The sequence below is a fragment of the Daphnia magna genome, linkage group LG1 (genome assembly GCF_020631705.1).
Source record: "Daphnia magna isolate NIES linkage group LG1, ASM2063170v1.1, whole genome shotgun sequence".
Taxonomy (NCBI): Eukaryota; Metazoa; Arthropoda; class Branchiopoda; order Diplostraca; family Daphniidae; genus Daphnia; species Daphnia magna.
The window spans coordinates 1,765,802-1,782,361 of record NC_059182.1 but is presented as its reverse complement, the minus strand read 5'-3'; the positions used below and the strand labels follow the sequence as shown (position 1 = coordinate 1,782,361).

The following is a 16,560-nucleotide window of genomic DNA, read 5'->3' as shown; positions in this document are numbered from 1 at the left end:
CGGAATCAGCGTTTAATTTTTATTATAACAGGCATGGTTTCATTGAACTCCAAGACAAAATTTTTAACAAAAAGTCGGGCATTAAAAGTTGGGTTTATTTCGCTTATGAGAGGTGGGTTCAAGGTTTGCAATATAGGAACCACGAAAAAGTGAGTGTGCCCAGTTACTGAGATAAATTATCACAAGGCAGTGCAGGATTGTAATCAACTTACCGAAATAAATGGTTAACCAGGTAACAGGGGTTGTCAATAAAAAGTGAGTTAAATGGCTCCTGTAGTTTAGAAAAATAAATTATACGTCAATAGAAAATATGTGTTTGATTGGATAAGTTTTTTGCTGTAGTGCTGTGGCTGCCACCTTCGGACTGGCTGGCTGGATTGGCTTTAAGCATGGAAGAATGAGATTTCTCAGTATTTTTGTTTTCAATAGACTACAGGGTTAAACTGAAAAAAATTCCCTAAGCTCGAAAAAAAAATCCCCGTGCATACAAGAAACAAATCGTGTTTGCTTTCATACAATTCTTAAAATTAAAATTTTTTTGGTGAAACAAGTGAAACACCCGTTCATGTACTAAGTTGAAGTATAAGATGCTTCCGATCTCCATTTTTTGTATAGCTTAAAACACAAACTTTAATCCAATAAAGAAATCTACATAAACTGGTACTCGACATGTATCAAACAATTTCAGTCTTTTTAAAAGCAAGGATGTATCGCTGTGATTCTGCTCTTTGTCAACCCGATTAGAATTATTTAACGTACGAAACAAATGCGTCTGGAAATGTTGACATCTGTTTGGCGCTTCCGCATGTAGCGGGTGCATAATGTCTTCTGCATGTTTTATTGAATAGACAAATTTGAATAAGCTCACAAAGCAGCTGTTGCCATTAGTTGAGCGGAAGGAGCATTGTCATTGAAAAATGTGAGAAGATTTATTACAATCCGACTCTCACATGTTTATTTACGGAATTGTCGTCTAGATAAGAGAGCATACAAAAAAAAGGAAAATAAAGTCCCTTTAAGCCGGCTGTTGCTTACTGGAACTTTCTTCAGGGTTATACAGTCATCAAGTGCTACTTGTAATATCTTTTAATAATAATAAAACGAATCCAAAATGAAAGGACAGGGGTCTTATAAAACAACAAGAGGAAAAACATCCATGATAACAGATGATATTACCCTACTATACTTCTATGAACATGAATATATTACTAATGACTTATCGTATAAAACAAAAGAAAAAAAGCTGAACGGTAATTAACTCCTAATCCCCGAAAAAAAAATTTTAAACAAAAATAAAAATACTTAATTAAGTGTGGATTCTGTTGTTGATTCAGACTTGAGTGCCGTAGGAGGTGGAGTGGTGGCCGACACTGCTGGGTCCCACGGCATCACGAGCCGTCAAAGATATTTGCGACAAATTCCGAGGATCACTCGTGTCTTCCGGTGTAAACATTTTCACCAGTCGCTACAAACAAATCATCATTCTCTTCAGTTTCTCAAGAAATCGTAAAGGTATTGCGTCTGAAACAACGAACCTGCGTAAAAGATCCTTTCGTAATGCCAAATTTGTAGATCATGTAGACAGGGATGCAAGACAGCGGAATGGCTGTGAGTACCCAACCGACTTTGATGGACCAGGCAGGATAAGTGTAATCTTGCGTATCCAGTGGGACCGGATCGACCAAAGTACAGATGAAAATTAACTAAACGAAACGATGGTAAAAGTAAGTAACTCCAGGTATTTCGACCTCAAAAACAGAATAGTGTAATTGATTACCAAAATAAAGATGGGGCTGACATAAGCCCAAGTGATCTTCCAAAAGGGTCCAGGTTGAAAGCCCAGCATGGATTCGATATCGTTGGAGAATCTCTGCGTACCATAACACCAACTCACACCCATTGCTTCCACAAACACCAAGAAAAGGATGGCAATGCCTGGGCCGTAGACGTTCAATAAATCCACCAAATACATTCCGCCCTGTCCCATCACAGAATTATTAACTTCTATAGCTTTATCTAAAGTAGATTACATTGAGCCTTTATTACATAGGTGGTGGTCGGGAGAGCGCAGAGGTAGATGAAAACGAGCAACACTCCAACAAATAATTCCCGCCGCCGGCCCAGCAGAACTGGGTACTCATCGCATAAGCCGGTAATCATTGCTTCTAACCCACCAAACGTGCTATCCAATCCTTAACGTAAATTAAAGATAACATTAAATACACGTAATTAGTCCGAAACTATGTGATTAAATTTTACCTAGGGTGATCAACAGGAAGAAGAATATCATTCGACCAAAAGGTCGATCCGGCCATGGTGGCTATTGCTTCTGGATAAACGACGAATACCAATCCCGGACCTAGATAAAATCGGATGGAACGTTAAATTCTACGGTGCCTTTTGAATAGAAAGCGAATAAGCAAACCTTCGAGGCCAAGTTGATCGATCGAGACGTTTCTGATTTCTGCCATATAACCGAGTACGGCAAAAATGACAAAGCCGGCCAACAAGCTGGTGGCCAAATTGATGGAGCTCGTCAACAAGGCGTCACTGCGAATATCCCAGGCAAACAAAACAAAAAAAGATTACACACACGGATTATTAGGGCTTTGTCGATTGGCACCCCTCCAGCTGTATAGAACATAGTGAGAAGGTTTTCCATTCAAGTGGCATTTTGTCAACGATCGAGAGCTCATTTCGAACAACAAGAGAGATTAGACCGAAAAAGAGGGAAGGAGAGACTCACTAGAAGCAATTGTTGTGGAACTTGTTGTAGCTGGAGAGGGCCAATAAGGTGCCGAAACCAGGTCCCAGTGAGAAAAAAACTTGTGATGCTGCATCAGTCCAAACCTGTCATATTACCATCATAGAAATCAAATTTATTACTACGGATTTTATTCGAGAGGAGACGGCAGCAAGATTCATCAAATCAAATTTTTTCAAAGAGCTGATAAAGATAGGCAAGAGGTTATTATTGTTAACGCTGAAATATTCAAACATCTATTGCTAATGGAGATAGAGTAACTTATTGCAACCTTGACACAGTTTTACAACTCTATAGTTTAACATCCCACCTTTTCCTCATAATTGATTGAACGGGTAGACGGGCGTCGTGTAAAGTAATTTGTTTTCTTATCTAAGAAGGCCGTCTTTACATTCTATTTTCCGAGCCCATATTCCAGAATTTAATAAAAATTTCAAGTGAAATTTAACATCCCGCTAAGAAACGAGTTCGTCAAATTTCATTCGCTAGGCTTATTTCTAGCTATAGCCATTTAATGAAAAACAAGAAGAAAAAAGAATGAAAAACCTAAAATAAATCTATATATATAAATAAATAAAAAAAACATCTTTGAAGAAAGAAATAGAAAAAAAAAAATTACCTTTGTTTCAGCCAGTTTACTCCACTGGGGCGTGAGGAAGTAGCGGATGCCATCGCCGGCTCCGGGCAGTGATGCGCCGCGGATGAGAAGGATAATCAGGACAATATAGGGGGCTACAGCCGTGATCCATACGGCCTAGATTTTCGCACCGAAAGAATAGAAAAAGAAAATTAAAAACGTGAATACGATGAAACGACATTTCAAGTGGATATTTCCAATTTCTGCGAGAAAATCACGCTCTCTCGACTTTCTCAAGTTATCGAGTCCCTCAATCTAGCTCTATTCAATATGGTGATAAGGAAACAGAGAAAGGTAGCAGTGCGGCGTGATGGTATGCGACTGTGGAGTGGCTTAACAAACACACTCTAAAGACGATATTGTTCCAATCAAGCTGAGCGACGCTCAGAGTGCCAAAATAATGGAATACACAAGAACAGACGACTACTACTACTACTAGATCAGAAAGCAATACGTCGTTTCACCGTCGATTACATTAGCGAGTCTGTGCGATCCTTAATTCTATTTGTTTGCAGGAGGGGAGAATAAAAAAAAGGCGAAAATAAATAAGCAGTCTGAGAGGAGTGTTACCCCGATCAGCGAAAACAATCGGAAAAAAGAAAGTATCTACTCCGCCAAATGAGTTTGGTTGGCGAAGAAGTAAGCGACTGATAGATTTAATCTATAGATAGTCCAAGAGGCAGACGAGTCAAGAAGGAAGGCTGGTTCGAGATCGATGCAATAACAAGCGGAAGAGGAATCCGGAAAAAGAGGAGTTGAGTAGCCCAATCAGATCGAATACACGTAGGGTAGTAGTAGTAGTGATGTGCCGATGATGCGGCATGCTGGTACGCATCATATCGAAACATTTTTCAAACGAACGGGAGGGGCGGGGAACAAAATGTAATTACTTTGCCAGTCGATCGAACTCCCTTCCACAGGGAGAAGTAGACGAGGATAAATACGGCGAATACGCACAGCGCTAGTGACCATTTAATTGGTCCGATATCATCCAAACCGTCCGACAGGTAATTCTCCAATACGTTCCGCCTAAGATGTTGGAATATAATGACATCTTCAAATTGGGCAATGAGAACATTTGACTCTTTGTGGATGAGGGTGAAGGAGAAGGATGTACTCAAAATATTCCTGGGCGGGACTGCGGACGAATGTGCCGTTGTCGACGGGGCCGACCAGCGCGCAACTGTTGGTGTTCCACGGGTGGTCGCACGACGTCCACGGCAATTCGGACGTGAACGAGGCAACAAAATAATAGACAGCCCAGCCGATGATTGTGTTATAGTACATGCCCATGTAGAAGTCGATGATGCAAATTGCGTATCCCACTCCTATGAAAGCCGGAAGAGTTACGTAAGACATTTTCACTCTTCCTGTTTCACCTCGCATTACCATTAATTCAATTTTGGTATCAGAATATCATTAGCACATTGATGTGTTTCTACCTTTAAGTGCGGGACATATACGTCTCCAGAGGGTGAGACAGCCACTGCGATGAAACTGACCCAGGGCAAGCTCCATATAGAATAAGGGCAGACCACCAAACACCATCATTACGACATAAGGTATGAGAAATGCACCTAGAAAGACACTGGTTATTGCACCTCATTTAAAACAAATCAAAAATGGCAATTTACCTCCACCGTTTTTGTAGCCTGTCAACGGAAAATAAAATAGGATTAGTTTTAACTGGTTACGAGCAAATCTCATAGAAATCTAATTTATACGTACAAATATAAGGAAATCGCCAGACGTTGCCAAGATCAACCGCAAACCCGATGACGGCCAGGAGGAATTCTGCTTTTTTGGCCCAGGTTTCACGTTCCTCTAGGGCCGGCAAATCGTTGGTGGCGTCCGGTCGGGGGATTCCGGCACTTGCGGCCGTCTCCGAAAGGAAGAAAACGATTTGCGCTTTGTCTTCGTCGTTGTCGGGATGATGATTTAGTAGAATGAGCTCTTGCTGCTCATCCGCTCCGGAAACCTTGCCGGACAGGGTGGTTTCTTTTGCCATCATGTCCGGCTGCTTTAGACTCTCAACCGATGCTGAAGACGACGAACTGTTTGGGCTATTTCCGCACTGGAGCTTATCTCCGCCGCCCTCCACTACCGTCCCGTTGCTAGCGCTCGCGTTCTCCGGGAGCATCGGGATATCTCAAGCGGGAGCCCCCCCAAAAACCTTTTTATTTAGTTATTTATCGTTATTTTTTTTTTGTCAACCACTTAAAAGCATCGTCCGATCAACAGGCTTTTCAAAAGATTCACTGATACTGGCCAAATGACCAATCAATTAAACTTATTAAGAACGTCCTGTGTTTACATCAAACTGGACATCAGGCCTACACACAAACAAAATTTGGATTCGATTTCCAACTTACCATGCGCTAGAAAAAAAAACAAAAAAACAACTAGATATTATTGCGTAGTAAGTACATGGCGGGTAGTACTGGCCAACGTCGTAACTGGAACACGCACAGCGGAGACGGTAGGCGACTGACCCGGCAGAGTGGCGGGAAACGAATCATCTACGAGAGCCAAACACTGGGGGTACTAAAAATCTGAAATGGCTCGGCTTCTCTTCCATAAAGAAGACGCACAAGGCAAGAAAAACAGAGACTCCCTCGATGAGTCAAAAGAGTTGGCCGTTTCGGTCCCACCCTCTTTTTTTTGGAGTCCTTTTCTTCCACGCCGGCGCTCTCAGTCTTCCACATTGTACCATCGGGTTCAACTAGTTCGAATTCTCTAACGAGAAAACATATCAACTGTATACAACTGCGTTAGCTCTGACATTGCAATGAAACATATGTAGCAATCAACAACCTGCTAACTTGTTAGGGCCTTTTATTTGGACAATAGATGCAATCAGGCACCTATTCTTCTTAGCAGGCAGATTTGTACACTGCGCATTCCACCTCCAAATCCGGATAACAGCGCATATCTATAGAAATATATCCAAGAAAGAAAAGAAAAAGAAGAGAAGTAAATCAACCTGATGCTCGTGAACATTGAAAGAAAAAACTTACGGATGGAGAAACAAACGTCTCGTATCTCTTTCGCTCCTGTGGGACTGAAGCGTTTATCTTCCGCTTAGCTATCCTCCCTCCACCCACTGGATGGCTTTTAACGTCTTTTTTCTTCGCGGCACGGCCAAGTGAGTCTTTCTCAAATCGACGAGCTCTTGATTGTATTCCTCCATTCTGATATGCTAATGGCCCTGACACATGGGGGTAGAGGGCCGGGGAGGGCTCCTATCTCTCCCCCCTACTTGGCTGTCCTTCCAGTCAGCAGGGAGAGGCACTACATCATCCGACATCCACCTAGGCGCCGATCGTCTAGATTGGATTTTGCTCGCCCCCATGTCCATAAAGACTGACCTCACGATTTGCATTCAATTAGAATGGAACGTGAGAGAGGGCACGAGAAGTTGGAGCGATCTACGGCCTCGTTTGACAGACGAGACTTATCGCTGGAACAATTTCAACAATAATAGAGCAAGAAACAATGCAGAAAGAAAATTCCAGATGATGGCGTTTGTTCGGCCCCCGGAAATAAAAACAAAAGAAAGGCGAGAGATTCGAGGAAGCCAAACAAAAAAAGAGGGACTCTCTCTTTGGCGTACTCTCTCTCTGTTCGGAGATCTCGGCCGATCTATTGGCACCATTATAACAAAAGCACGATTCTGGACTTAAAGACAAAGGAGATCACGAACGGAGCTATCACTATCAATCACCGATAAAGGTAGAATGTACTCAGAATCATTGACAGCTGTCTTTCGAACTGGATAACTCAGAACTTGGAAAACATTCAGGTTCTCGACAGTTGAACGAACGACAAGCATCAATTGGCGGGTAATTAAATTCCAAATCATTTACAAAGTCATGCAAGATTTGGTAAAACTACTCACTCAGTTGTGCTAGAACGTGATTTTCCATCATTCGGATCAGTCACCAAACGCCAGGGAAGCAAACATTAGCGAAAATTGGATAAAAACAAAACTTTGTGCTACCAGTTAGACGACACGTTTCATTGTCGGCACCTGAATGTGTTAAAAACAAAACGAAACTACTTAAATATTAACAGCAAAATTTTGTAACGTTAACATTCCCTTTATTTTTGGAAAAGACGTCATCAGGTCGGTTCGACCGACGGTCGGAAAACGAAAGTGTATTCCGCTCGTCAATTCTCTATATCGAGTTTCATCGATTGAAGTATACACACAGGGCCAGAGATGTACGCATATGGGGGGAATACCGACATAGGAAGTCAGAATGTTACTACCTTCTCCCTCCTCGACCTCTGCCCCGCCCTCTACCTCTTCCACCCCTTCCACTGTCCTCCCCTCCGCCTGAGCCTCCTCTCTTTCGCGCTTTAGCTTCTTTGATAATTTCAGCTCGACTCAATAATCGCGAGACTGACTGCCGCGCTTCCTTCTGTTTCTTCATCTAATTAACAAACACAGAAAAAGAAAACCGTTAATTGCTTACTAATCGAATGGTAAAGAATGCAGTTTTATACTTTTCTTTGTGCCTCGGCTTGGACCACAGCACGGTGAGCTGCCAGTCTCTCCACGGCTTCCACGTGGAGACGATCTGTTCTGTCTTCATAGCGCGTCTTGAGCATGGCCATTAGTTTAGCCACCTTCTGCTCTCGGGGTTCCAACACCACGGCAGGACGTTGGGCTCTAACAGCTTCGATGGATCCCGGCGTATGGTCGGCCTTCTTCACTTTGGGACGATTGATGTAAGGTAGAGCACTCTGAAGGGCTCGTGGAATTACCAGTGGCTGGAAGACGCGACCCTTCCTCTCGATGGGCGTGTACATGCTGTCGGCATTGGCCTTTTAAAACGAAGAAGAATAAATTACACCACAAGGGGAATTGCCTAATTTTTTAAATACCTCGTTCTTGATGTTTCGTTCACGTTTAATTTGGCCTAATGTCTTCATTCCTAACCAGGTATTCTTGGCGTCGGGAGGTAAGAGCAGAGACGTTACGGGTGTATAAAATTCCGGAACGTCAACCCGGAACCACGTCCTCACGAAGACAATGTCTATAAACGAAAAATATGTATCGCCGTGTTGGTTTTAAACAAAAAACTTGATATTACCGCTCAATTTAATTTTATCTTCAAAGGTCGCACGGAACGCTCCTTCCGGACTGCGAATGGCTTTTTTAATTTGACCGCGAATGCCGGAGACCGTACGGATGGAAGCCCCTTCGAACTTGGCCACTTCGAGGGTCGACGAGAACATGCCTTCAATGAAAGCCGTTTTGCGGTAAATTTGGAACGGCGTACCGACCAATTTAAGTTTCTTGACAATCTGAGTTGATTTGTCCAAATCGAGAATGGTGCCTGTTGCTGATATCCTGAATCCAGCCTACGTAAAAAAAGAAAACGCGTGAATTATTGCGCAATTTAAGCATCAAGTAGAATACGTACCTGAACTTGGGAGACGGACTGAACGGCCAACAGACCAGTGCCTTGAGGTGTCAACGGTCCCCAAAACGAAGCTGTACAGTGCATATGCTCTGGTGTATACTTAAGCTGTCTGTGACGTCCGTTATGATCGTGTATAGAGTACAGGGGTATGGTTTGAAATCGGCGCCAGCCCAAGGACAGGATCAAGGGATCTCGCGTCTTCAAGATACGACGCTGCCATCTATGTTTCTTCAGACGAGCCTATTGATAGAAACAGAAAGAAATAATATAATATTACAAGTCAAAAGGAATAAGATTACATTTTTACCTGCACGAATCCAATGTTTTCTTCGCCTGGCAATAAAGCTCCAACGATCAACGGGTAGATTGGATTAAAATTCGTCAGCAACTCGCAAGGAACATCTTCAATTTCCATGCGGACGTACATTCCTGGTCGGAAACCTTCGTATTGGATGCGAGTTTCGTCATCCATACCATCAAATTCGCTTTTATTGAGGTTGGCCTGTTGATCCATCTCTTCTTTAAGGTCATCATAATATGTTTTGGTTTTCTTGGAACCGCCTTCATCGTATTCAGAATTGAACTGCTCCTTGAGTTTCCGTTTCTTCTCGATTAACCTTTGGCGCTCCTCTTCTGGCGATTCATCTTTCTTCTCAGCACCGTCTTTCTTGCCAGCTTGAGAGACTTGTCCGGTTTCTAGGTCTTCGAAATCACCTTCAGAATTCATATCGTCAAGATCGTCCATGGCCAACAGTTCTTCGGCGTCTTCATCCTCTTTCCACTTGCCCGTGACGAAGCAATCGCGGATACTATCAAGTACATCCGGCTTCGACCAATCCTGCAGTTTGTCAACACGGAAGAATGAGCTGTCTACGTTATCCTTGGTGCTTATAGTGTTTTGGGTGTGACGCCGCTTGTCTGACGCAATTTTGAACAATCCACCTAGACGATCATCATCTCCATCATCGGCGTCCGACTCATCGCTATTTTTCTCTTCTGTGATATCTGGACCGTAAACTAACTTCCGCAAATTTCCTTTGCCAGTTTGTCTTTGATAAAACGCTTCAGAAGCTTTTTGTGCCAGATTGTCTTTCCATTTCAAGTCGATATCATCATTTTCCGACTCTTCCTCTTCGTCCTCCATTTCCATTGGCTCTTGTGGTTTCTTGTTGACCAGATTCGGCTTCTTGAGGGCCTCAAGAGTCGACTTGATTTTCATGTGGACTTCCATGTCTTTGTCAATCGGTTTCTTTTTGCCAGTTTTAGGTTTCTTCCGCGCGGGTTCTGCGGTTTCTTCAACCGCGTCGTTTAGATCGTAAATGACGGCACCTCGACGGAACTGACCATCCACTCCTTCCACTTTTTCTTCAATGATGGTTTGCATTTCATCGTCCCCATCACTTTCGTCTTCACTCTCATCCTCGTCGAGAAATTCGGCAAGCTGTTTGCGCAGTTTCGCTGTAGCACTCAATTTTTCGGTAGAAATCGCATTCGGATTAACAGCGGGGAGTTCGTCTTCCTCTTCAGACCCTTCATAAACCAGTTTCTCTTCTCGATCCTACAATATTATGCAAATTTTTAGCAAACTTTCTATTTCGGAAGAATTTTGAACGTCAATTACTTTGGGATTGATGGAACGCAGTTTGATTTCTTCGAATTCTTCTTCACAATCTTCATCGTCCAGCCGTTCTTCTTCATCTTCCTCGTCATCATCGTCACCTAGTTCTTCTTCGAGATTGTCATTAAAAACGGCTTTTCTTCTGGTCCGCCCAGACACTTCGTCATGAACGATTTCCTCGCGCGGTTTACCGCCCGCCTCGTCCCTGAAATTATTAAATACTAATCAGTATTTGCGTGCTTAAATGAGATATAATCCGACTTACTCCTGATCGGAATACGGTTCCTCGTCCTCGTCATCATCTGCCTGAGCTAGAGTGGGTCCTTCCACCCTCGATTCAGACATTTGGGCATCTAAAGTCCTTTGCAACTTCATCAGCGATGAAATCATTTCTGATTTAGGATTTGTAGGATCTTCCTGCTTGGTGTGTGAGTGACTACCCCCCAGCTCAATATAGATTGAGTCCTTGTCGTAGATAATGCCACCTACACCCGACATGGGGGCATAGATTAGCTTTTCTTTCTCGACTAGAGAACGTTTTTTCATTTTGTCGGGTAGCGGGCATGGATCGGGTAGAAACGACACGTCTTTCAGACGGAAATCACCACAGCCTGGGATGTGAACCGGGCAATGGTTTCTCAAGTGTACCCCACGGACAAAGCCGTAAAGGCAGACGTCCCGGTTGCACTTGGGATTCTCGTGTAGCCGATTAGGTGGCGTCATGTCTTCTAAACGGTCAACCATAACGTAGGGATGAGTCGTTCTCCACAAAAGAGGGCGGAACTTCATGACCGAAATGAACCGGCCAAGATTCTTGACCTCGTGTTTCGGATAAGTTCCATGGAGTTGACCGGAAAGGTAAAACAATTTCGCTCCTTGGTAAACTTCAGTCCAAAATCGATGTTTCAACACCTTCTTTGTCTTTTTGAGCTGTTTATTATTTTTGAACATGTCCAGATGAGTCAGAACGCCCATGACTCGGGGAAATCCATGCACCTGGGATTGTTTCAAGACCATTAATTTTTTACAGTCGTGGGAAGTCTTCTGTAAACATTACCTGACAGATGTTTAGAAATTCGAAAATTTCCATTTCAAAGCCGAACGATGCATCAGTCAGAAGCAACACAAGGTCAGCCACTTTGGCAATATCAATCATCGAGTTGATGTCGTTATTACATTCCATAAAAGTCACCCGTCGTTTCTTCCCTATAATTTTGCGCAAAATAAATTGTTTAACCTGAAAAGACGCAATATATTCAGTGAATATGGTAATACCCGTAACGAGGGTGATGGGTCCCTGGATGGACGTGACATTTTGTCGAGTAAAATTCTTTATTAGGGCCTGCAGCAGAGTGGTTTTTCCAACTTTGGGCGGGCCAACGATGGCCACGATGATCGGCGGCGGTTCTAGGGGAGTTCTGTCTACTAACGGAATATGTTGCTTTTTCGTTTCCAAATCTTGTGCCCTGTGCGGAAAAAAAGAAATTGTTATTGACAAGGTAACGTAAACAAAATCACCGCCCGTAGATGAAAGGACAACCCTCCAGCCAAGCGAAACTACATCACCCTACAACTTGTTACAACACTGAAGTCGGTCCAAGGTTTTGATCAATCAACCGACTTACCTGTGGAATCGTTTTTGAGCCTTGGCTACAGACTGGATGGCGAAGGCTTTAGGGTTGCGCTGACGAGCATCCATCTCTTGTACATGAGGATCCTTGGCTTTCTTCTTATCCGCCTTGCGCCCTGTAATAATTATTCACGGCCGTCACCATTTAAATGTTCATAAGAACAAAGTCCTTTCGACAAACTAATTTACCAGCGCGGCGTTCACGATGGGCCTTCTTCTTGTCCTCGACGGCGTCCTCCATTCTGTTCTCTTTTTTTTTTTTTTTCAACTTAAATCAGTTCTTCAAAAGGCCTGCAAAAATAAAGAACAAACAAATTGTCTATTAAGACATAACAGGTACGATAATTATATCAATCTATGCGCAATATCGTGACTTCCATAACCTCGAGCAACTTAAAGGGTAGCAAAGAACGCACAGCATCCGACGCCCTCCCCTGTTGTTCGCTTTCTGTTTCACGGCTAAAGAAGTGGCCAATTGTTCGGCATGATCGAATCGTTTGTTATTCCAGACTTTGTGCTCTATAAGAAAAGAAAATGTATTTTCTTTATTAGCGCTAATTTGGCTGTCTTTTTTTTTTCTCTCACGGTCAGTTGGTATGTTTTACATTCGAGGTCTATTAAATACCATAAAAATCTTTAAAGCATGACGGCCCGAATACACATTCGTGGTTTGGTTTTTCCCTCCCAATGTTTCATCTAATTCACGACATTCGATTTTACTAGCGTGGCCAGAAATAGGAAGCAACTGAGACAGCCGTGAATGGGAAATCCCACCGGATGAAATTATAAAATGCAATATTTTCATAAAATCCCAATGGGAAACAGCTAAAAATAAAGACGAAGAAAAGATATCTTATTTCTAGCGTAAAAAAGGGCGATAATAAAAGGTGAAAGTAACGGAGCGGAGCGATAATCAAAGGCGCACGTGTTCGCCAATCTACCTTGACGGAGGTGAAGAGAGAGGCGGATGGCGGCGCTCGACGTCGTTTGTACTCGGCCAAAAAACTGAGCCTGACTCGTCAGTCTTCTTACAGAAATCAGACGGTGAGGCAACGTTTTTTTGTCGTTCCGTCTCTTTGACTCATACTTTTCACTTGTTCTTCCTTGTTTCAACATCTAACCAGTTGTTTGCAATTGCTAGATAAAACCACGTAACGACACAGCGCAATAACTCGGTCGAAATGTCCCATTCATCACCCAATCTTTGGCTAGTTGTCCCATTGTTGTATCTGGCTACGCAGTTGGTCGACGGAAATCCCGGATCTTACGCCTATCCAAAACCTCATTATGTTTCTCACGGCGGATCACAACCTTACCTGCCGGCACCGAGCGGAAAGAGGCCATCGTGCGCTGGACCTTGGGACACTTTTTGCACTCAAATAGAATATTACCCAACGTAAGTTTCTTAAGCAACTTAATCGCGTTTGTTGCTGTTGTTAATCACACTTTGCTCGTGGAGACATTTTAAAATGGCATATGTCGTACGATAGTTTAAACGCTAACCTCGACGTAGTCGGCCATGGACTTTTAAATAATAAAACAAACAATGATGTACATACTGTCGAAAGAAATGGAAGAAAAGCACGCTCTCGGCCGTGACAATCCGCTGAGTGTACCCACTCAAATATATTCAGTGTGCAATAGAAAAGAATGAAACCAAGGCCGACGCCACGCCTACCTGTCGGGCCTTGTCGGTCGTTCATGTGTAAATTTCCTCTTCAGACATTCAATTTAAGTTTTTCTTTATTGTCCAATAAAGAAATTTAAAAAACCAAATTTAAATCCAGGGAAGTTATTGAATATCTAGTGAAACGTTACAGCTTCGACTTCAAAACACTTTTGCAAGATGAATCGATGAACACCATGACTTTAATGACAACGTAAGTCAATTGCTACTTTCAGTATGATGCTAAGCATAACTTTCGTACCTTCCTAAATATCGCCAGCAACATTACCGCTCCGCAAATACACACTACACAATACCCAACTGTTGTTGCAAAACAACCCTACGCTGGACCTTACATCAATAGTAAAATTGAGCACGATCATTGGTGGCCAAGGTACGTTCGGGTAGCGCCAAGGCACCAACAATCGGTGTCGGGCAATACTCGAGTAACTCGTCAGGTTTCCAACGAGGAAAAGTTGTGCCCAACAACATCTTCTTTCATTGCGCCACGGACGGCTGTCAACACCCGTGGAAATTGGATGTACGTAGTTAATTTGGAGGGGGCTGATCAACAGAACACTCAGCTTGTCCGGACCGAGAGATGCGCGTAAGTTTTAAACTAATTTAGTCGTTCAAACGGGATGACTAACCATACATTGCGTGTGTTTCTTATTACAGGACAACAGAATGTTCAGGGCTATGCCAAGTACCGGCTGGATTCAGCTCCAGATGTACTCAGCAATTTGTACAGAAGAGACTCGTGGCACTGAATGGAAATGGGGAGAGTCTCTACACAGACACTTTCTGGTTCCCTCATTGTTGCATCTGTCAGATTACATCCAATGTTTGATGTGAATGCTCATTCACAACATCTCCATTGGCCTTATTTATTCTGGACCAACAGATCCAACACTTCACTTCCAAATAGTTAAAAATCACAAACTGTACACGAGCTATTCTCAAACAGCAATATGTCACGAGCTAGAATCAATATATTCCATATTGACACTTTGGCAACAATCTTTTCATGTGAGCCTGTGTGACAGGTTTTCTCTATCACAGATAAAACTGAATTTACTCATAAATTTCATACAAACAATAAACGTAACGCTAAGTCCCTGAAAGTTGCCGAGCGTTTTGAACTAGTCTCAAGATACGCTACATATACATTGTATAAAAAGCAGCAGAAGTTCATTACCCTTCAGGGAGAAGTTTTCCAATGAGGGACGACCAGGGTTCAAGACGCACAAGAAACAACTAATTGAATTATCTCAAGTAAGAATCAAATTTTAACAAACAACGGAACTTTTGTCGATTACTTTGAAAGACACACGTGGAAGAACACGAGAAGAAGCAGAAGAAAATTGTGAAAGGCAATTTCGGTTGTGACACCTAGCGGGTATTTTATATACCTCCTGGTAACTTACAGCACAGAAACAAAAAAGAAAACCCTTTATGTAAAAAATATTCTAATTAAACTAATTTCTGAATCACGTTCCATATTAACGGGCAGTGGCAAAGGATCTTGCAAATTCTTACATGATCCCCGATGAGGGCGGAGGCAGATTGGTGAAATTGCTAAAAAATTGAAGTTGATATTTTTCAAGTCAGGCCGATAGATGGTATTGATTGTTGTATTATGCAAAATAATGTAAAAACGTTCAGAAAATGATTAAGAATTAATCATGATTTATAATAAAAATGCAAACAAGATTTTGAAATATTCCTTTTGCGTTTCTTGAATTTCTAATTTATTAATAATTTTATTGAAGCAAAATCGGGTAGGCAACGGCTCACAACAACCATATGATTTTTGCGCGCCCATTCTGTAAGTGACTAAGCGTAAGTTTGGATTAGATGTACAAAAATAAGGTTGGGTACGAAACGCCCTCCATGTGAATAAAACATCACGAATGAAAAAAAAAAAACTATTCAATACATCACAAAGAAAATTGCAAGTGAATCTTCATTTTCTGAGAAAAAACTGAGAGATTGAGAAAATAATCATCGGATTTAATGCCTAAAAACCATGCCTAAAACGAAAACAAACACATGTTGATCTCCAGTGCAATGCTGCCATTTGAAATCACAGTGCATGTCCAAAGCTGAGGTAACGTGTTAGATTTTCAATGGTTTCGGATCCTCTGAGTTCGGATTTTTATGTCAATTAGCTATGCCAAAAACAAAGACTAGAAAACGAACAAGGAAAAGGTTTAAATATGTAAAGACATGGAACAATTATTTGTGGGCTTGTGGCATGGTGGTTTAACTGTGGATTTCATATTCATGTCAGAAGTTAGATGTCAGCTAAGAAGATGCAGCAGCCATAATCGACTAGAACGTACTTTGATGAAGAGGGACGAATTTGACAATTATTTGAAAATCGTTACCTTCAGAGACATCGTGGTGTGACACTACTAGCCGTTGAGAACGAAGCTGATTTCAGGTAATCGACATTTGCTTTAAGGATAAATGTTAGCATTAGACAAATGATTCCAATTTTGGATTGGAAACATTTTCTTGGATCAAACATCTGCTTGTGGGTTGAGATTTCAGAAACCAAGAGGTTATTTCAAAAGACTTTCATTGAGAAATCCCAGACTACCGAACTGCATTGAGTAAAGCATACGAGGGTGTTGCCCTTGATCAGTAGTGGTACTCTTTACAGCATTAATTTATTGTTTTTATAATAAAATCGATAGTTTCATTAAATGAACTTTGGCGAGTCGGGGGTGTAGAACACAATTACATACAAATTTCATTCGATTAGCCATTATTCATTTGTTTGCTATCGAGAGCAAGTTGCAATCAAT

General features: G+C 42.1%; 3 protein-coding genes across 4 annotated transcripts; 1 reads left to right on the top strand and 2 right to left on the bottom strand.

Annotated features, from left to right (window-relative positions):
* Positions 1-907: 907 nt before the first annotated feature.
* LOC116936546 (sodium-dependent serotonin transporter) lies at positions 908-7,335 on the bottom strand. The gene is given in 17 exon segments (XM_045173986.1): positions 908-1,465; positions 1,536-1,703; positions 1,778-1,978; positions 2,047-2,192; positions 2,260-2,290; positions 2,292-2,359; positions 2,426-2,550; positions 2,747-2,850; positions 3,384-3,518; positions 4,292-4,430; positions 4,519-4,729; positions 4,844-4,978; positions 5,036-5,053; positions 5,130-5,574; positions 5,774-6,157; positions 6,216-6,333; positions 6,419-7,335. Coding segments are annotated over 14 exon segments (2,028 nt in total). The 5' UTR covers positions 5,542-5,574; positions 5,774-6,157; positions 6,216-6,333; positions 6,419-7,335; the 3' UTR covers positions 908-1,330.
* A 150-nt stretch (positions 7,336-7,485) lies between these two features.
* Positions 7,486-15,103, bottom strand: LOC116936510 (ribosome biogenesis protein BMS1 homolog). 2 transcript variants are annotated; one of them, XM_045173964.1, is made up of 14 exons: positions 14,946-15,103; positions 12,465-12,600; positions 12,271-12,372; positions 12,077-12,197; positions 11,727-11,917; positions 11,509-11,657; positions 10,717-11,447; positions 10,455-10,656; positions 9,141-10,391; positions 8,834-9,073; positions 8,501-8,771; positions 8,292-8,443; positions 7,911-8,231; positions 7,486-7,837 (listed from the first exon to the last, which is right to left on the bottom strand). In XM_045173964.1, the coding sequence occupies exons 3-14, from the start codon at positions 12,320-12,322 to the stop codon at positions 7,670-7,672; spliced, it is 3,849 nt and encodes a 1,282-aa protein (XP_045029899.1). In that variant the 5' UTR covers positions 12,323-12,372; positions 12,465-12,600; positions 14,946-15,103; the 3' UTR covers positions 7,486-7,669. The 2 variants fall into 2 exon arrangements, with proteins under 2 accessions (XP_045029899.1, XP_045029896.1); XM_045173961.1 differs by lacking the exon at positions 12,465-12,600.
* LOC116936527 (protein spaetzle 5) lies at positions 13,002-14,760 on the top strand. The gene is made up of 5 exons (XM_032943688.2): positions 13,002-13,125; positions 13,223-13,477; positions 13,869-13,961; positions 14,028-14,354; positions 14,426-14,760. Exons 2-5 carry the CDS (start codon positions 13,263-13,265, stop codon positions 14,595-14,597), a joined length of 807 nt encoding a protein of 268 aa, XP_032799579.2. The 5' UTR covers positions 13,002-13,125; positions 13,223-13,262; the 3' UTR covers positions 14,598-14,760.
* Positions 15,104-16,560: the final 1,457 nt, after the last annotated feature.